This window comes from Panicum virgatum, chromosome 1N, assembly GCF_016808335.1.
Source record: "Panicum virgatum strain AP13 chromosome 1N, P.virgatum_v5, whole genome shotgun sequence".
In the NCBI taxonomy this organism is placed as follows: domain Eukaryota; kingdom Viridiplantae; phylum Streptophyta; class Magnoliopsida; order Poales; family Poaceae; genus Panicum; species Panicum virgatum.
In genome coordinates, this window is record NC_053145.1 from 16,257,439 (window position 1) to 16,277,765 (window position 20,327).

Sequence of the window (20,327 nt, forward strand, 5' to 3'; positions counted from 1 at the left end):
TCCGTCGGCGCGGCCCCCTCGCGGATCTCTACCGCCGGTGCCTGTCTTTCATCGGCGCCACGCCGCGTGGCCGCCTGGCCTTCGCGGGCTCGAGGGGCGTCTTCCTCGTCAACCCGGTCACCGACGCGCTGCAGGGCTTCGACACCGTGGGCTACTGCCAGAAAGCCCTGGTTGCCGCCGGCGGCGGCGATGGCTGCAACGTGTTCGTCTCCCTTGGCGCCTTGCTCAGCCCGCCGGCCCTCTGGCGCCTGGCCGACGACGGCGAGCGGTGGTCCCAGTGCGCGGTTGCGGCGACCGCCGAGCAGGCCGGCGACATCCTGTCGGCGGTCAACTGCAAGGGCCGCTTCTACCTGCTGCACGACGACGGGTGCGTGTCCAAGGTCGACCCCGGCGAGCCGCCACCGCTTCGCATGGAGAGGCTCCCGGTGGCGAGCCTTGCCGGCCACCTGTCGCCACCGTGCAAGACTCTCGCCGCGGAAGGCCACCTGCTGGAGTGCCACGGGGAGGTCCTGTTCGTCCGGAAGCTGCTCGCCGTCAGGGAAGCCGCGGCGCCGTTATGCGCCCACACCGAGTTCGTCGTCGGCGTGGCCGGCTTCGAGGTGTACCGGCTGGACGTGGCGGAGCGACGCTGGGCGAAGGTCGAGCGGCTGGCCGGCGGAGGCGACACGGCCATCTTCGTGAGCCCGGAGTCGGCGTTCGCGGTGCGCGCGTCCGAGGCAGCGGCGGCGGGGTGCATGGGCAACTGCGTCTACTTCGTCGGCGAGGGGCGGTGCTGCTACGCGTGCCGCGCTTACGGCGGGAGCACCTGGGGCGCGTACTCCATGGAACGCCGGGAGGTTTTGTTCGAGCACACCGTGGCTAGCCGGGGAGGACGCACGGAGGCGCTCTGGTTCTTGCCCAGTGTAGTTTAATTGTAGCTAGCCAAGCGACAGAGTATATGATGTATGTACGAAGCGGATGCTGTACATGTACTCCTTACACCGTGTAAAAAGTTTTTTTACTGTTGGAGGTGCTAATATAAACCGCTAATAATATACTTCCTCCATTCATTAAAAGGGTACTCATATACAGATGTATCGATTTTTTCCATGAAAAATATTTTCGTAATATACTGTTTTGCATTACTGTTGTTTTAAAGTTTGTGGATCAAATAAAGCAGCATTTGTAGACTTTCGTCGATGTCTAGATCTGCATATGTTCAAGAGACGGAGCAAGTAATTAAAGAGTATCAGAAGGGATCTATGAGATTTCTTTCGGACTATTTCGTTGTTTCAGGTGGAGATTCCTGTCAGAATAATGCGTGTTTGTTTCATCTGCCAGACGAAGAAACACAGGCTGAAACCGCATCAGTCTCCATTTTGACAATTTCGTTCAAGAATTTCGCCTTCCAAATTAAATTAGTTCCCGACACAGACACGCAACCGGCGACTGCATCATGTTGATGTCCATTGCCCAGGAAGAAGCAGCAGAAGCTTCTCTTTACGGTCACTGTCCAGGAAATTAAAAGAAAACTCTAAATAAGCTCGTTGCATTGCATCCTATCTGAATTTCATATTGAACATTAGCATTATATATATGTATCTGTCTACTTCGGTTGTTCTTCAAGCGTGTGATGGACCTGATCAACAAAGAGACGCTTCATTTCCGTTTTCAGACGACGATAAAGGACCTGATCTGGTCGTACTTGTAATAACCTAACAACGCGTGTGAAGAATTAATTAGGATGCACGTCACTTTTGCAGCTCGTGGTTGTTATGTGGCTGCTATATATGCACTTGTGCATCTTGCATGAGAGGCACAACCAACCACATCTCAAACACAACACAACAACTCCGTGAAGTCTGAGATGGATTTCCGATCAGTTTTCTGTTGCGCATTGCTACTGGTGTCAGTAGTACTGCTTCCCGTTTCAGCTGATGCTTCGAGCAAAGTAAGACATAAGCTTCTGTCCAACTGAAACTTTGCTTTATCTGCTCTGGTTAGACACATGTCCTGATACTGTTGCTTCAAAATTTGCATCAACATTCCAGCTCTACATTGTGTACATGGGCCAGAAGAAGCACGATGATCCATCGGTGGTCACCGCGTCCCACCACGACGTACTCGCATCTGTTCTTGGGAGGTACTGTTATTAGTTCTTCTAAATCTGCAACGTCTGCGTCCTCACCACATGCCACAAATGATTGCTCACATTATTCTGCCCTTCTTGTCGACGCAACAACAGTAAGGATGAAGCCCAGAAATCCATGGTCTACACCTACAAGCATGGATTCTCCGGCTTTGCGGCGATGCTCACGGAATCCCAAGCCAGGACTATTGCCAGTAAGTAATGCATGATCCATGGTCTACACCTAATGCATGATCAGCGCAGCTAATAAGATCTCGATGTAGGTCTACCTGGAGTCATCACTGTTAAGGCTAACACCCATTACCAAACCCACACAACTCGGAGCTGGGATTTTCTTGGCCTCGACCACGACCAGTCGTCACCGTCAGACCTCCTCAAGAAAGCAAAGTACGGTGAAGACATCATAGTTGGAGTAGTCGACACAGGTTTGTAATGTCAATTGTTACTACTAGTGATGGATTTACAAATAGAATGTATGTTAGATTATGAACAGAGATCATGGGTAGCTAATGGAGATTTCTGAATGTGTTACAGGCATATGGCCTGAATCAAGAAGCTTCGACGACAGTGGCTACGGCCCTTTGCCGGCGAGGTGGAGAGGCGTGTGCCAGACCGGCGACGCGTTCAACGCCACGAGCTGCAACCGAAAGATCATCGGCGCCCGGTGGTACGCCGGCGGCATGAGCGCCGAGGTGCTCGAGGGCGAGTTCATGTCGCCCCGGGACCTGGGCGGCCACGGCACGCACGTCGCCTCGACGATCGCCGGAGGCCAGGTGCGGAACGCGAGCTACGGCGGGCTGGGCGCCGGCGCGGCGAGCGGCGGGGCGCCCCGCGCCCGGCTGGCCGTCTACAAGGCGTGCTGGGGCCCGGGCAGCTGCGGCGCCGCCGCGGTCCTGGCGGCCATCGACGACGCCATCCGCGACGGCGTGGACGTGCTGTCGCTCTCGCTGAGCTTGCGGGACCAGGAGATCCCCGGGACGCTGCACGCCGTGGAGAGAGGGATCACCGTCGTCTTCTCCGCCGGGAACGACGGCTCCGCCGCGCAGACGGTGTCGAACGCCGTGCCGTGGGTCCTGACGGTCGCCGCCAGCACCATCGACCGCTCCTTCCCGACCGTGATCTCGCTCGGGAACAACGAGAAACTGGTGGTAAGTTCAAATCATAAAAAAAATTGATTGAACAGATTGAGATCATAAGGTTCTTGCTCAATTGAACTCATCGATCATGTGACACTATTCTCAGGGTCAATCGCTCAACTACAATTCAACGGTGAATTCCGACGACTTCCACACGCTTATTTCTGCGGGCAGGTAATGAAGAACGCTACCTGCAACTTGTCAAATTTGGCAGTTGCGTCGAGCCTTTCTGAAACTTGCTTGACTCTGAACGATTCCAACCTGGCAGTTGCGACGAAGGGGCGCTGTCATCGGCCAACGTCACCGGCGCGGTCGTGCTGTGCTCGGCGCCGTGGCTAGCGTCCTCCACGCTGGCGAAGCAAGGGCTCGCCGGCGCCGCGGCCCGCGTCGCCCAGGCGGGGGCCAGGGGCCTGATCTTCGCGCACCAGAGCAGCAACATCGTCGACATCACCGACATCTGCAGGCGCGCCATGCCCTGCGTGCTCGTGGACTTCGAGGTCGCGCACAGGATCGCGTCCTACGCCGACAGCGCCCAGTAAGCGGAGAAGCACCATGCGTCCGTCCGTGTTCCTCCGGTTCCATGCGAGGCTAATGCTCGGGCGATGCAGGATGCCGGCGGTGAGGATCTCGCGGACCTTCAGCGTCGTCGGGAGCGGGGTGGCGTCGCCGAGGGTCGCCGCGTTCTCGTCCAGAGGCCCCAGCGCGGCGTTCCCGGGCATCATCAAGGTGACAAGCTCGTGCCACTATGGGTCTCCATGTTCACACAAGTGATTGTCGTGCTCCCAATTAACATGGTGATGCTGTCCCGTTCCGATGCAACAGCCTGACATAGCTGCGCCCGGAGTGAGCATCTTGGCAGCGGTGGGCGGGTCGTACAAGTTCATGTCCGGGACGTCCATGGCGTGCCCGCACGTCTCCGCCGTCGCCGCGCTGCTCAAGTCGGTTCACCCGGACTGGTCACCGGCCATGATCAAGTCGGCCATCGTCACCACAGGCACGCACGCACCCAAAGTCCCAAACTGCACAATTCCTTGTGTTAACACGATCACTTCATCAGTACTAACCTGGTTGCCATTGACATTGGTATGCAGCATCCGTGGCCGACCGCTTTGGCATGCCGATCCAGGCGGAGGGGTCGCCAAGGAAGATGGCCGACCCGTTCGACTTCGGCGGAGGCCACATCAACCCGGACAAGGCGGCCGACCCCGGCCTGGTCTACGATGTCGATGCTGGGGAGTACACCAAGTTCTTCAGCTGCACCCTTGGCCCCAAGGACGCCTGCGAGAGCTACAAGGGCAAGATCTACCAGCTCAATCTCCCGTCCATCGCCGTGCCCGACCTCAAGGACACCGTGACAGTGTCGCGGACGGTGACCAATGTCGGGCCAGTGGACGCGACTTACCGAGCAGTGGTCGAAGCTCCGGCAGGGGTGGACGTGTCGGTGGAGCCGCCGGTGATCAGGTTCGGCGGAGGCGGCGGCAAGAAGGCGATGTTCCGGGTGACGTTCACGGCGAGGCAGAGGGTGCAGGGTGGCTACACGTTCGGGAGCCTGACATGGCTAGGTGGTGGCAACCACTCGGTGAGGATTCCGGTCGCGGTCCGGACTGTGATCCAGGACTTCATCGCGGATTCGTCGTAGACTGATCCACTGTTACTGTCAATGTTGTCTCTGCAAGCACAGCTTACTAGCACATGAGGTTATTATTGTGAATAAATTTTTTCGTTACTTTTTATGGACCGGGGTCCTGTCCTAGTAGATTGTTTTCGTGCAGAAACATAAAACATTTTTTACATAAAGAAATATATCCCAGCCTCGAGCACTCATAGGTGAGTATCTATAGCCAAACAAACACAACTTGCAGTACGCAGCGAACAGCTAAACCAAATCAAATATTAAAGCAGAAACAGACTAAGCCGCGCTCCATCGCGACCACTGAATCCTTCTGAAATTCCAACCACCCTTTGAACTGAAATGCAGCACCACTCCTAGTAATTGGCAGGTCTTCAGAAATTATTTTGCTTCCTCTTCATATAGCAGAGACCAGTACCTTGCTCAGAAAGTCCCCCTAAAGATGACCGGCAGGTACGAATTAGGCAAAATTCGATTGAAAACAGCACCATTTCATGTTAGCCAAATAGCCCAACACATGGCAACAACCCCAACTAACATTGGTTTTCTGCATTTATGAGAGAACCCTACCAGCCAAGAACCCAGCAGGTTTGAAACACTAACTGGAGGCTGAATTCCAAAAGTGAACAGCATAGCAGACCATAAGAATTTAGCCACATGACAATAAAAAAATGATGCTGAATGGTTTCTTCAGAACTACAAAAACAGCATCTACTGTCACCTTTCCAGTTTCTTTTAGCAGTTGTCTTTTATGAGAGTAACACCTTCTGTAAGGTACACATGAAGATTTTAATCCTAAGTGGTATTTTCGGCTTCCAAATAGGAGAAGCTACAAGAACCTGCTCAACTATCATCAAGTCATTATACAACTTAACTGATAAGACAGTTTTTACCAATTTCCACTCCCAACTATCTTCTGGATCGGTTAGGCTCACATTAACAAGCAGAGCAACTAATTCTAGCCACATTCTTAGCTTATCTCCCACCAGAGCTCTCCTAAAAGAGATGTTTAGTGGGTTGGTGCTTAGCACACAGAAACATAAAACATATGCCTCTTGCTTCAAAAAATCAAACATCAGTATAGCTCTAACAATAATTAAAAAAAACTACAGTCTAATGAGAACCATACTTGTTCAGGAAGTTGAATACTGAACTCAAACAAGCGAACTCGGTTTTCAGTCTAAAGAACTAAAAACTACGTTCAGGTCCAAATGGGCTCTTGTCAAGCATCAATATAGCACTAAACACAGTTACACCAACTCTAAACCATTAGTCATCACAGTCATGGTCATAAACAACTACACAAAAAGGAAAGAAGGTCCCTGACTGGCCATTGTAGCTTACATTAAAAGGAATTAAATTCCACAACAGAATACTGACAAACATGTCAAAGCATCAGCCTTATAGGCTATAACATCCCAAAAGTGGAAGATTTAGGTTGGAAGATTTGTAAACTTGCAAGGTACTACCATACTTCAAGCTCAGCAGTGATTAGTTAATTTGTATCCACTGGTAATGGAGATTTCCCACAAGCACAATCTGAAAAGCACCAGGAACACAAGTTAAATTAGTTTCATAGCTTACTATATACAGCTTCGAAAAATAGTAGTGATGCCGACAGATTAATATTTACAAGAGATCATAGTGAAAGAACGTAAAAAACAAAAGTACTAGATCCCAAAAAAATTTATTCCCAGAACTAATAGGTGTGCATATCAATCAGAACAAAACTTAAGTCTTGCAAAGAAATAATGTGCCTCCACTGGCAGGTGCAATTTGCTGCTAGTACCATCTAAAGTTCGCCATGCCTAAAAGATAAATTGTTCCATATAGCCATTGATCCATATATAATATAGAGTTCTAGGATCGAACAGTAGGAATTGTTCACTGCAAATATCTAAAAGGATGGTAAAATAATGTGCTAGCTGAAAGGGCCATTAAGAGTGACCGTGCTAATGGGTTATCAGTAAATTCAAAGGTATACATGCTTGGGTGTTAAGATGTGAGAAAATTTTTCCAATATCAAGAATCGTACCCATGAACAGATTGAACCTACAGAAGATTAGGGTGAGATAGAATTGTTATACCTTCAGTTCTCTCAAGTATATGTACCATTTATTTCCACTCAACAAGAATCTACAAAACACTATCAAAACAACATATACAGGCTGTACAATGCAGGATTACAAACTATCTGAGGGCTAGAACCATACCCGGTGTGTAGAAGCTCATGAAGGGTATCATAGGATATTGCATCCCAGGCCCGCATACCTTCCTCGCCTTCTCTGAGCTGAGGTCGATAGCAAAGACACCAACAACTGTGTCCACGAAGATGACACGGACACCCTCAGCAAAAGCAACCGCCATAGGTGCTACAGGTTTTTCCAGAAGGCTGTCGGCTGGTAACAGAGTCCGTAGCTCGATCACTCTGTATCGTTTCCATCCTTCAACTCCCCCGGAATCTGCCTTCCTCGACCACAGTCCACAGGTAAAGGCTGGTGGAACCCCTGACGCCAGCAACCCCAAGCGAACCGTCCTCAATTGGCACGATGAAGATGCACTTGCCGCACGATTCCGGCGGTTCGATCACAGACAAGTGATGCTTGACCAGGTCGTACTTGAGGATCCTAGCACCCATCTGATTCTTAAGCATGAAGTAGATAGCGTCTCCAACATGGGCGGGGCGGTTCAGGCTGAGTAAGTCTGCGACACCTACGCGAACAGAAGCGGACGTGCTCCAGGAACCCACTTGCGACGAGTACACGCACACATGCGCGAGCCGGTTGGAACACGTAGACGCCCAGACGACGAGGAACGGGCCGCCTTGGCAGTCGCGGTGGTCGCATCCGGCGGCGGCGCAGAGCACCGCGACGGAGAAGGGCCCGCTCGGGACGTCGGGCTCGCAGAACTTCTCCCGGGCACCGGTGACTGGGTCCCAGACAGTGAGGTCGCCCCCTGCCCCCCTGCATCTTCTCAAGGAGCACACGCCCATGGCGGCAGTCGAGGGGGAACCAGGGGCGGCAGTCGAGCATCGGCTGGGGGAAAGGGGAGGCTGGCGTGGTGGGGGTGAAGAAGGGGATGATCCTGCCGCGGAAGACGTATGTGTAGAAGAATCCGAGCAGGGGAGGGGTCCGGTGGAAGCGGCGGTACCGGCGGAGGAAGGCGGCGTCGGTGAGGAGGCGCTGCCAGAGCTTGCAGACGAGGGAGGCGCGGAAGAAGCAGCCGGGCTCGTCCGGCGGGAGGCGGAGGAGGATCTCAGCGACGGCGTCGTCGGGCAACTCCGGCGGCGGGAGATGCGGCGCCATGGCGCGGGGGTTTTGGGTGCGGAGATCTGTGTTGGTGGGGGGGGGGGGATTGGGGAAGGGGAATGGGCGATCCGATGCGTTTTTTATATTTTTATATTTTTCAAAATCGTTTTTTATATAAATATATTTTCAATTTCAGAATTTACAAATTTGTACCCCTACCGCCCGGCAGGGGGCCTGCCCCGCCCTCTGCCGCCCCTTGCCGGACGGTAGGGGCTTATATGTAATTAAAATTTCTGTTTTATTGCATGGAGGTCCCTCCCGCCCGGCAGGGGGGCGGCAGGCTCAATATAAAAGCCGAGGTCCCCCAGGCCCCCCACACTTGCATTTGCAGCAAACAACATCCATAGAGGAAAAAAGGAGAGACGTGGGATGAGGGAGTTGCAACAGCGAAACCCTGCCAGATTTTGGATCCGACCGCAGGTAACCAATATTTCTCAACTTTGTCATTCTAATTTTTTTGTATTTTTAATTCTATAATTAGTGTTTTTTATAATTGTAACCGCTTAGGGTTCGGATTAGTAGTTATAATTGAAGCCGTACCATGGTTTTAGAAACTAGTTTAATTAAAATTAAGTCTTTGGATGGCCAGATATGTCGAGCAAGGTGGCGTTTCAAGTTCATTACGGTGATTTCTATAGAATTACTCGTGATTCCTATGGAGTAAATCTATCATCATTGGAACGAAAACAGTGCAGTCTAGATAAACCCCTAGAGAGGAGTTTTGGTTCCATACGCAAGTGGCTTCACGGGAAGTTCAATGTGAATCCAAAGACTCATTTGCTTACGGTTCATACTGTGACTTCCTGGGAAACAAATGGGGATTTCTGGGAGTTGACGCTTATAAGTAGTACGGAAGAATGGAAACATTACATGCAGCCAGCTCTTCAAAGAGGGTGGCCTCTCACAATGGTAATTCAGATTCACCAGAAGGTCTGTGATTTAGGTGAAGGATCAACACACACAATATATGAGATGAATGAAGAGTTGGAAGAGAATAAAGAAGAAGAGAACGTACAAGCTACAGAACCAGAACCAGAACCACAAGGTTTAACAGATGAAGGCGAGCGGATACTTGGAATTGTGGAGGACATGGAGAAAGAAGACCAGGATGCACAAATAATAGAGCAATGTGGGGACTCATCGGACGATGAGGACGATGAGCGTTTCCCAGTGCTAGGTGAATGGCGTGAAGAGGGTTTTGGGAATCCAGTGGTACAAGATATTAGATGTCCGGAGTTTGAATACAGAGTGAATGAGGTCATACAAGGGGCAAAGTATCGTACCATTGAAGATGTAAAGGATACTGTGAACGTCTGGGCTATATCTCTGAGAAAGGAATTCAGAGTGTTGAAGTCTAGCAGCAAAGAATACGAGGTGAGGTGTGCAGATAGAGACTGTACATGGCGATCGAGTGCATGCCTACAAGGGGAAGTTCAAAACACACTGGGAATGTTTAATTGTTACACCACATACTTGTAGATTGGCAGGTGTTGTGGGACATCACCGTAATATCACATCTACTTTCGTGGATAAAAAGATGTATGGGGTGATTCTTGACAAAATGGATTACTGAACCTGCATTGATAATTAGGGACATTGAACAGAATTTCCAGTATGTGATCAGCTATGCAAAGACTTGGCGGGCTAAACAAAAAGTATTTGAGATGCGGTTTGGCACCTATGAGGCTTCATATGACAACCTACCTCGTATGCTTGAAGCTATTGTGCACAGAAATCCTGGAAGTGCTTATGATACATACAGTGTACCGAGCTTGTCAAGGGGGCCAAGCATTTTGCTGCAAGCTTTCTTCTGCATTGGTGCATGTGTGAGAGCCTTCATTTAGTCCCTTCCTGTTCTGTGTATTGACGGCACTTTTCTGACAGGGAAATATAAGGGAACAATATTGACGGCGATCGGAATTGATTTCAACAAGCAGATAGTTCCCATCGCCTTTGCCTTTGTTGAGAATGAGAACACAGAAAACTGGTACTGGTTTCTTGAACGTCTGAAGATTCACGTTGTTGCTGGAAGGCCTAATATTTGCCTTATCAGTGATAGAAATGCAGGTCTACTTGCAGCTATAAGGCAGCTCCAAGAAGGTAGTCAATTTTCACCTCCTATATGGCCAGATGTTGTCAATAAGTTGTGTGTGAGGCATATGGCTGCTATTTTTATGAGCGGTTCAAGAATAAGGATCTGATGAATTTGTTCAAGCAATTGTGCACTCAGAATCAGCAGAGGAAGTTCGATGCTTTGTGTGGTATAATTGATGACATGAGCGTTGAATTGCTTAAGAGCCAGGCCTCATCATCCAGCAGGGGACGTTCTATAGATTCAGTAGTTGGACATGCTAAACCATTTTCACAGTGGATTGATGGTGCGCCTAAAGAGAAGTGGTCACTTCTGTATGACACAGATGGGAGACGTTATGGGATCGAGACGACCAACCATGTTGAATGTTACAATATGGTAATGCGTCGTGTTCGTGGATTTCCTCTTGTTGGCATTGTTGAGTTTATCATGTATGGATGTATAAGGTATTTTAGGGAGCGATACGCATCAGCCGCTTCCTTACTTAATGATCTAGGAGTGCATTTTTGCAGAAGGGTCAATGAGTACATGGAGAAAAAAATTGAAAAGGCTCGATTTCACTTAGTCATATCGATGGGCACAAAGGAGCAAAGATTTGAGGTATCATGCAGGGACAGGACCGGACAGGGTGTCCGCAGACAAAGGATAATTCAAGAAGTTTTGATAATCATTGACGGGAGGGTGTTCTGCCGATGTCAGAAACCAAAGGTGGATCACTTACCATGCTCCCATGTCATCGCGGCTTGTTCTGTATCTGGGTTAGATGCTGCGTCATATGTTTCTCAATATTTTACAAAAGAAGCCACAGCACAGACTTGGTGTCATGTGATATACGGCAACGGTATTCTAGGCCCATTCACTCAAAAAAATCCCCCATCCAATGCTCATCCCTGATGCAGCTACGAAGCGGGGCATAGGCCGACGGCAGACACGTCGTATCCGGAACGGAATGGACGAGTCCGAGGCTGGAAAGAAGAAAAAATGTTGCAACTTGTGTGGATCAGACGGTCACACATACAAGAAGTGCCCACAGCTTTCAGTACCCACTGTTGCTGCCGAGGCTGGACCTTCCGGGAATCCGACAGATGGATCGGCTCCACCTACAAGAATTCGCCGCATCTAGTTGTACACGTAACAGCTTGCAATGTATTTGTGTGTACGAAACTAAGTATATTATGTATTTGTCTCGAATTTGGTTGTAACGAATGAAACCTTCAATGTAATATGTTATGTGGTATTTTTTTAACGTTCTATTTATATTTCGTTCATTGTATCTTATGTGGTATTGTATCATAAATATAATCATTACAATCAAACATAGCAAACATATAAGTATTGCAATTAAAGGTACAGGCGTCCCGTCACAATTTACATCACAATCTAAAATCGATGTCCATCATATGTTACAGATCATGTCATGAAATCATCTAAGTCGTCATCCCAGTTGACAGATGGTGGTGCTGTAGGTGGTGCACCATTACTTGACGAACCTCTCGACTTTCCTTTTCTCTTTTTTCTGGTTCTAGGTTTATGTACAGGGGGAGGAACATCAGGTGTTCGAGGCCATGATTTGGGGGGCACGAAGTCATCCATATCGTCATCCCAGTTAACACAACTAGGTGCTCGAGGTGGTGCATCATGACTTGACGAACCTCCGGTCATCTGTTCTTGCGGAGGCCAAGAACTATCACCCGAAGATCTTTTCCACCTCATTCGTCTAGTTTGCGGCATAACTCCACCGAAGATACATACCAATTTACAGAAATTTGGTAATGATTTGTTAATCAACTCCGTGTCCTCGGGGTAATCCTAGCATATAATTACACAATAATTTTACTATTTCGTAAATATGAATTACAAATGACGAACGGGATTAGAACTGAATAAGAGTTACCTTAATGTGCATCTCATACACATCTGACCGCATCCATATCTTACAAGTAGTTTGTAAGAATGCAATAACATAAGGATGGTTCGCTAGTTCACATACCCTCATGTATATCTTCCGACGTTCTAACAAGTGTTCCTTTAAATCTTGCATTGTAATACCTCGAAACAATGTCAAATCTTTAAACTCAACTAATTTGAACAACACCATCTCTATCGTACCATCCGCTAATGGATCCAACTTCTTACTGATTACAAAATGTGTCATGATCTCAAGAAATATACTAGATTTTTCTTCGGTCCATGAAAATCCAACAGAATTGGAGGCAGCCATTGCCTTATGCTGCAATAACAATAAGGAACTGTCATTCTAAGTTTACTATTCTATATTTCACTATCCAAAAACTAAATCTATTCTAATTCATAATTATTTTAGAAACAAGTCTATAATAGTTGAGAAATATTGGTTACCTGCGGTTCGGATCCAAAATCCGGCAGGGATTCGCTGGTGGAATTACCTCCCTCACCCCTCCTCTCTTCCTCTCCCCTCTCTGGATCTCGTGGGCAGAAAATGAGGGCGTAGAGGGAATGGGCGGATTTTTATATTTGGGGCGGGAGCCTGCCGCCCCTCTGCCGGGCGGCAGGCACCAGCCAAGGACCTCTGCGCAAACAAAATTTATTTTTATTTATATATAGGTCCCTACCGCCCCCTGCCGGGCAGTAGGGGTATAGAACTGTAAAATCTAAAACCAAAAATATATTTCTGTAAATTTTTTTTGAAAAATATAAAAATAAAAAAAACGCGTAGCACAAGGGTCAGGGGACTTGAGAGTGGGCCAGTGAAGCGGCCCGGTGCTGCTTGGGCTGGGCCACCTTGGTCTTGCCCAACCAGGCTCAGGAAGGGATCTGGGCTTGGGCGCACGGATGACTGTGATATGGGGACAAAACAGGTCGCACTCCGGTACGTCGTCAGTCTATGAGCCTTTCTGGACGGACTCCAAGGATAAGGTGGAGACACGGGAAGAAAGAAATAAATGAGAAGAATGAAAAATAAAAAATAAAGGTATTATGATTATTTCATATTTTTTTGTATTTTAACAGCTAGACGAATATTTTACCAAACATTTTTCTAAAACTTCTTCACCAGACAAACCGCTCCACTAGAGACGTGGAGCCGGCACCGTTTTTAGAGGAGCCACAGCCCAACCAAACAAGCTCAATATTATGAAACCAGGGATTTTTCTCCCTTTGGCTTTCTAGCAAATAAGAAAGATCGACCCGTTATTGTAGTCCATTTCTAAATTGTAATCGTAATAGGATAAAAGGGTTGTGAAGAAAAAAAATCATACTCATTTCATCCTAAAATATAAGTATTTAGATTTTTGACAAACAAAATATTTTAAATTTGACTAAAATTATAAAAAAGAATAATAACATTGTGAATGTCAAATATAATTAGATTCATTATAAATATATTTTAATAGTTACTTATTTAAAGTGTTAGATGTTAATATTTGATATTCTCTACAAATTTAGTCAAATCTAGACCATTTTAACTTAGGATAAACTAAATTATCCTATATTTCAGCATCTCACATCCATCCCGAAGAATATCAGTTATCACCAGTACTGAGTACACCGACAAATGACAAATCCCGCCCACCAGCATCCAAAGATATTTTTCCCCCAAGAATTGAGGCAACAACGCTGAACAAAAAAGTTCACTGCAAGTTGCAAAGAAACTCCACGTCCTTTTTTTATGGTGAAACTCCACGTCCTGATCATTATAGAAAACTAGGGCATCTTATCATTCATTGTCGTGTTTTGGTCTGAATCATCCGATGGCGAGGACCCAAAGCCAAGAAACACGGCCTCAGCGGTCGCAAAAGTAACTCCACGTCCCAAAGTTGGTCGAATCCTAAAGTGACTAAAGTTTAGTCACTTTGCTCTAGGAGGTGGGATCCAAACAGGATCTTAAGCCACCAAGAACAACAAGCAGGTCCATGTGTCATAATCAAAGCTGGAGCTGCTAAACTGGGGTTCGTTGGAGCTATTATTTGGGATTTCAGGAAATAGGAGTACCACCCCTATTTAGCATTTGGTGCTACTGTCTGAAGGCTGGGCCGATGCTGTGTAGACAAGCATACATATTCAGACACTCTTAAAATGACGATCAGGAGGATAAGCATTCATATTCAAAGAGTTCCCAGCTGCTGGAGCAATAGTTGTTGATCGTTACTAGTTGGTTCCAGCAGTGGTTGAAGCTTCAGCTTCAAGAGGATAGCCACGACGCCCAAAGGAAGTTGCTTTCGTCGGCACGTCGCCGGTAGCGGTGGCGATGACGCAGAGGTTCTCCTCTCGCTTTCGCGGCGGCCACTCTCCATCAGAAGAGAAAACCAAATGAAAGACCCCCGTTATGGGGCCCGTTTGTCGCTTTAGCAGCAGGAAAAGAGGCAGGATAGGTGTCACTACTGACCTGACTGACAAAATGCTGTCATGTCAGGAATCAATATCCAAAGACTTTTTTACTCAAAAAATAATATCCAAAGATATTTTCTTTTCTCTTCGCTGAATCGAGGGAGAATGCTGCGAACAAAGAAAAATGTCAAATCAGGCAGGAAACCAAGCGATCAGGCCCATCCTGGATGGAGTCGACGAGAAATGAAGAACATGGAAGGCTGAGGCTACATTCCAGAAACGAGAGTGGTTCTGAGTGATCTATGTACCAGTGTGGACATAATCGAGCTTTGGGCGTACAGTGATGCAGCAGCGCACGGTCTGTGGAGGACCACGCCTCCTGCCGCGCGGGGCCTGCAATCCGTCGCCGGCGGGCATCGAGAACAGCAACGGCTGCTGCGGCGGCGGCCGTGCGGCGGCGCCGGGCGACGATGGGAGCCTGAGGAGACTATCTATCCATCCATCCATTCAGGATGATGCAGCGGCGGCCTTGAAGAGCAGGAAGGAGAGGCGCTCGAGGGAGAAGTAGATGAAGGTGCCGCTGGTGTGGGTGAAGAAGCACCCGAAGTTGGCGCCCACCACGCACTGCCACCCGACGCCGTACCGCTTGTCGAACTCCTGCAAAGGAATCCTTCATTCAGGCATCGAATGGCAAGAACGGCGAGAGAAAGAGGGCTTGCCGTCTTGATGTGGCCGGCGATGGCGCGGCAGTCGGCGACGTCGAAGAGGTCGAGCGCGCGGGAGGCCGCCGAGGTCGCCGCCGCCTGCATCCGCGCCGGCATGTCCGTGTCCTGCACCCGCGCCTTCCCCTCCAGCATCCTCCTCCTCCTCCTTCCCGGCCGGGCTGCCGATCCTCCCTGCCTCTGTCTCGCTCGAGCACCACTCCGCGAGATCCGGCTGGCCGGCTGGGCAATAAATGAAGGTTCTTGATTCCGTGGGGGCAGCGACGGCGGAGCGAATAAATGGAGGGGGACGACGGGGAGTCGGCCTGGGGAGGGAAGGAATCTCGAACGAGCCGCGGAGAGAGGGTGGCGGGTGGGCTCGCTGCTATTATTGCTCCTCCCCGGATTCCGGAAGGCACTTGCGTGCGTGTCCCTCTCTATGTTATCTTTGGTTCTTCCTGCCAGATTCTCCCTCCCGTGTCCCGTCCACGCTCGGGGTGGCGGTGTGCCGGTGTGATCGTCGTCGTCGTAGTCGTAGCGGCACTGGCCGCCGTCCGAGGCGAGAGAATAGCGCAAATGTGCTAAGACGTTTTGGAGGCCCAAACGCTGACAGAGACACACACAGCCAGCAGCCCCACCCGGCATCTTTGGTGGTGGAAAAAAACAAACAGATTTTAGCTGATTTTTAATAGTATATGTTGACGCAAATCTCGATCAACACAAGAGAGCACTGGAGCGTGCGAGTCGCAAACGGACCGAAGGGCAGCGTGGCCGCACAGACCGGTTGAGCAAACCGGTCAGACCGGTTTCTAGGGTTTTCGCCGAATCGGCAGTCTTGATGGATAACTATCACACTTACGTGATGAAGAGTGCCAAGGTTTATGAGCAAACCAGCAAAGGATAACCAGCGCGCTTAGACTAGTTTACGAGCAAACTAGCAAAGGCCGTCGAATCTCTCACCCGTGAGAGACCCCGTCAGGGCGGGAACATCGCCAGACGTGCCCTAGGTTGACCAGCAAGTCTTAGGACGCCATCTCTGGTCGTGGAGATCAGGAGACAACACAGCATGGAGAGGTTGGAAGAGAATTAGGGTTTGTAGAGAGGTAAAAGTTGATTTGTTCGTAACCCTTTATATTTATAGGGTGGGGTGGTCTGTACCCATTAAGAGCTGAAACCCTTATAAATCTCGTGTCAAAATACAACTCCTAACACAGATTGGCTGTTTCGGACCGGTCTGACCGGTCAGACCGGGGTGCAGATCTTCCGAGAGGCATAACTTGCTCATCCGGAGTCCAAATTAGACGTTCTATATATGCATTTCGATCGTCTCGACGAGATCTACGCAATGGTGAAATCCAATTGTCAATTTGACAAAGTTGTCCATACCGGTATGACTGTTTTTGTATGACCGGTCTGATCGGTTCGCCCATATTGTCCAACAAACTCGGTATTTGCCAATTTTGGGTGTCAACATATGCCCCCCTGTTTCTTGGTAAAGCTTGCATACCAATAAACATTTCTTCAAGCCAAAATTGCACTGAAACAATGAGAAGCACCGGTGCGCCAATCACATCTTGTCGTCAATGATGAAGGAACTCGACCAACCATATATCTCGATATTGCTCAACAATAGTTTCATATTTCTGCTAATGTTCATGTATCTTCAGTGAGATGACGAGCCTGAGTATACATCACCTTGGCTATAAGTATTTGAAATATCGTTCAAAATCATTCTCACATCCTCAAATGATCATGGATGCACAAATTGACCAAATTATGATCAAGACTAATTTGATCTTTTCATTGTCTTCGAGAATTAAGATTGGGATCATATCTATACTAAAGATAGTATCCACCAGTCTCACATCCATGAATCAAAAAACTCTAGCCGCAATAAAAGAAACTTGTTTGGCTTGCTTATTAGTGCAAAATATTGCAATCGGCCTTATAAATGAATATGCCACAATGACAGCGTAAATGACCAAGATTGGCAAGAATTAACCTTTGGCTTAATGCCTTAACTCGGCTGCATCTTAATTTTTAAGCCACCGTAGCTAACTTATTGTTTCCTGTAGGAAAAACGGTTAGACCGGTCTTACAAGCGGTCAGACCGGTCTTGGATTCCGGTCAGACCGGTCTCCTGAGCTAGTTGGACCGGTCTATCCAGAGAGCATACTTTGGCATCCACAAACATCAGCCTTTTGATATGAACTTAACCTTTTCTAATCATATAGCCAGATGTTTGAATTGTCAAAATATCAGCTCTATTATTGACATGTCCAGATGTATGATAAATGATGACTTCATCAAAGTAAGATATCACATCTAGACATTCTCATAATAAGCATTTAGTGATCCAAATAAGCATTACTTTAACTTAGGTACTTACTGCACCTATTAATATTGAACCACCAAACATTTTTGGATATTTCACACCTATGGATTTCAAGCTCGAATACAAAACTTCATATTCGACTTAATTATTGGTGTAAAGTATTTAAACCGGCTATATGTCTCAAAATAGCATCACTTGATGAAACAAAAACAACACCAATGCCTTAAGAACTCTTTCAAGCCGATTCAACAAAGTATAAAATCCATAGGGAAAAATACACAACTTATAAACATCTTGCCCCCCGAGCATTAAAGCCACATAAGCAAACTCTTATCGGGAAGCTTAATGCTTTTGGACGATGATCAAAGACACTCATCGGCCATATATGATGCCAAAGATGATATAAATTATTGTCCATAGGAATTCATCCATAATAAAATATGTATAGCCGAAATAAAGTATAGAGAGATATATGAATTCAAGAATTAAAACCATCTCTAGAAACTAAATATTTCGGCTTTTGAAATTAATCAATATGCATAGCAATTTGGTGATAACCCTCCATGATATAAAGACCCATATGGCATCCGAGGATCAAAATTAAAACATGAGGGGTAACCAAACATATTATAGGATGAATTCCAAGACATAGGCATATATGACACTTGTAGATCAGATGGATGATGCACTAACCAATAATTTTTGACAATTTGGTGCAAACCTCATATTTGAAGATAGTGTTCTGGACCTTCTTTTTTCCTTCAATTGTGTTGCACCCTTTGTGTGAACATCATTCTTGTCTTGAGTTTGAATACTCCCTTTAGAAACCCACGTCATACCTTTTTCTTTCAGCTCTTGGGCACTAAGTCTCTGGAGCTTCCTCTTTCGCCAACTTGATGAACCGAGTAAGCATCTCGGTTGTACTTCAGTTTTGGACAGCAGCACTTCCTTCCTGATTTTTAGCTCTTTCAACTTATTTTGTTCAGATTTGACACTCGGAGGATCATCACTCAATTTTCCTTCCCTTTGCCATCAATAGCCGAAGTCCTCAACACATCAATCAGCTTTTCATCAATTTTATTCAGATCTGAACTTGTATCTTTGCAGCCATCTGTGACACCCCGGCCCAGAGCTTAATAGAATTAACAGGATACTCATACCAACAAGTTGCAACTTCTTTTCCGGAAGCCGGTCTCCAAAGAACTCCGAGGTTAAGCGTGCTTGGCCCGGAGTAATTTGGGGATGGGTGACCGACCCGGAAGTTCTTCCCAGGTGCACACGAGTGCGGACAAAGTGTGCAGAAAAGACTGGTGTTGGTCTGTGAGGACTGTCTATGTCCTAGAAAGCAGCCAGATGTAAGCGGGCCGGGTCTCAGGGAGGCGGAACGTTACAGAATGGTATCAGAGCCAACTCTCGCGGTTTCACGGGCACGTACGGGCGTAAGTGCGGAGGTATGAGCACGGGCGCGTGGGGGCGCAGATGCCACCGGCATGTGCACGGGCGCGTGGCGGGTCAGTGCGCGGGCATCTGGGATGCGCCATTGGCACTGGACGCACGGACGTGGCACAGTGACCGTTGGCACTGGACGCACGGACGTGGCACATGGGCTGCTGGCACTGGACGTACGGGACGTGGCCAAGAGAGGACGTTCCTGGCTTGGGATTGACCGACGAGGACGTCGGTCTCTTAAGGGGGTGAGCATGTGACACCCCGGCACAGGGCTTAATAGGATTAATAGGATACTCATACCAACAAGCTGCAACTTTTTTTTTTTCCGGAAGCCGGTCTCCAAAAAACTCTGAGGTTAAGCATGCTTGGCCCGGAGAAATTTGGGGATGGGTGACCGACCGGGAAGTTCTTTCCGGGTGCACACGAGTGAGGACAAAGTGTGCAGAAAAGACTGGTGTTAGTCTGTGAGGACAGTCTATGTCCTAGAAAGCAGCCAGATGTAAGCGGGCCCGGCCTCGGGGAGGCGGGACGTTACACCATCCCTTTTAACCACATAAATTTGCTTGACAACATTTTGCTTGTTTTGAACTCTACACCGATCCTTTGGCTTGAAATGGTCATTATCAACATGTGATTGTCCTGCAGGCACTGATTCTCTTGTAGCTGCATACTCTACATGATATGGTCTAAAATATGAAGGAGTATGTGCCCACGAATCATCCCACCCCCATGATGAATAACGATTAAAATCAGTGGGATGTGGAGCATATGGAATTGGCATTGATGGTCCAAAAGGGGAATATGATGCTGCTGAATAAAATTCTCTCCCTTGCCAATTCCAACTCCAAGAATTATGTTTAGGAGGCATCTTTGATGATTTATCATCATTTAACCGATTAGTGCATTTGGCTTCATTCTCTTTTAGATATTTAGCCAGAAGTTCGTCGAAACTAAGTTTCAGCTTCTTGCCCTTGTGCTTACACCGGTCTTTACCCCCATTGGTCTTAGAACGCTCTGATTTTAGTTTTTTTGGGCATCCATGATCAGAACCGGTCTGACCGATTTGGGCAACCGGTCTAACTTGTTCGGTACCGATCTGACCGGTTTGGGTCTGACCTCTGTTGCCAGCACAACAGGAGTGACTGGTTCCTGTTCTGATTGTGAAGAACCTGCTTGCCCTCCAGTGCCTCCTGAAACTTCACTAAGGTCATCGTCCTCGAGTGTATCCTCAACTTGAAATTCG

The 20,327-nt window shown here is 48.0% G+C and overlaps 3 protein-coding genes across 4 annotated transcripts; 1 reads left to right on the top strand and 2 right to left on the bottom strand.

Moving 5' to 3' along the window:
* The first annotated feature begins 1,808 nt into the window (after positions 1 to 1,808).
* On the top strand, positions 1,809 to 4,997 carry LOC120655340 (subtilisin-like protease SBT3.9). 2 transcript variants are annotated; one of them, XM_039933094.1, is made up of 10 exons: positions 1,809 to 1,930; positions 2,031 to 2,122; positions 2,225 to 2,322; positions 2,392 to 2,553; positions 2,663 to 3,276; positions 3,371 to 3,438; positions 3,533 to 3,799; positions 3,873 to 3,990; positions 4,087 to 4,258; positions 4,356 to 4,903. In XM_039933094.1, the coding sequence occupies exons 1-10, from the start codon at positions 1,847 to 1,849 to the stop codon at positions 4,901 to 4,903; spliced, it is 2,223 nt and encodes a 740-aa protein (XP_039789028.1). In that variant the 5' UTR covers positions 1,809 to 1,846. The 2 variants fall into 2 exon arrangements, with proteins under 2 accessions (XP_039789028.1, XP_039789027.1); XM_039933093.1 differs by having other exon boundaries at positions 4,087 to 4,997.
* Positions 4,998 to 7,340: 2,343 nt separating this feature from the next.
* LOC120653365 lies at positions 7,341 to 8,199 on the bottom strand. The gene is made up of 2 exons (XM_039931123.1): positions 7,907 to 8,199; positions 7,341 to 7,857 (listed from the first exon to the last, which is right to left on the bottom strand). Exons 1-2 carry the CDS (start codon positions 8,197 to 8,199, stop codon positions 7,341 to 7,343), a joined length of 810 nt encoding a protein of 269 aa, XP_039787057.1.
* A 6,216-nt stretch (positions 8,200 to 14,415) lies between these two features.
* On the bottom strand, positions 14,416 to 15,855 carry LOC120655341 (dynein light chain LC6, flagellar outer arm-like). Its single transcript, XM_039933095.1, has 2 exons — positions 15,319 to 15,855; positions 14,416 to 15,256 (listed from the first exon to the last, which is right to left on the bottom strand). Exons 1-2 carry the CDS (start codon positions 15,454 to 15,456, stop codon positions 15,107 to 15,109), a joined length of 288 nt encoding a protein of 95 aa, XP_039789029.1. The 5' UTR covers positions 15,457 to 15,855; the 3' UTR covers positions 14,416 to 15,106.
* Positions 15,856 to 20,327: the final 4,472 nt, after the last annotated feature.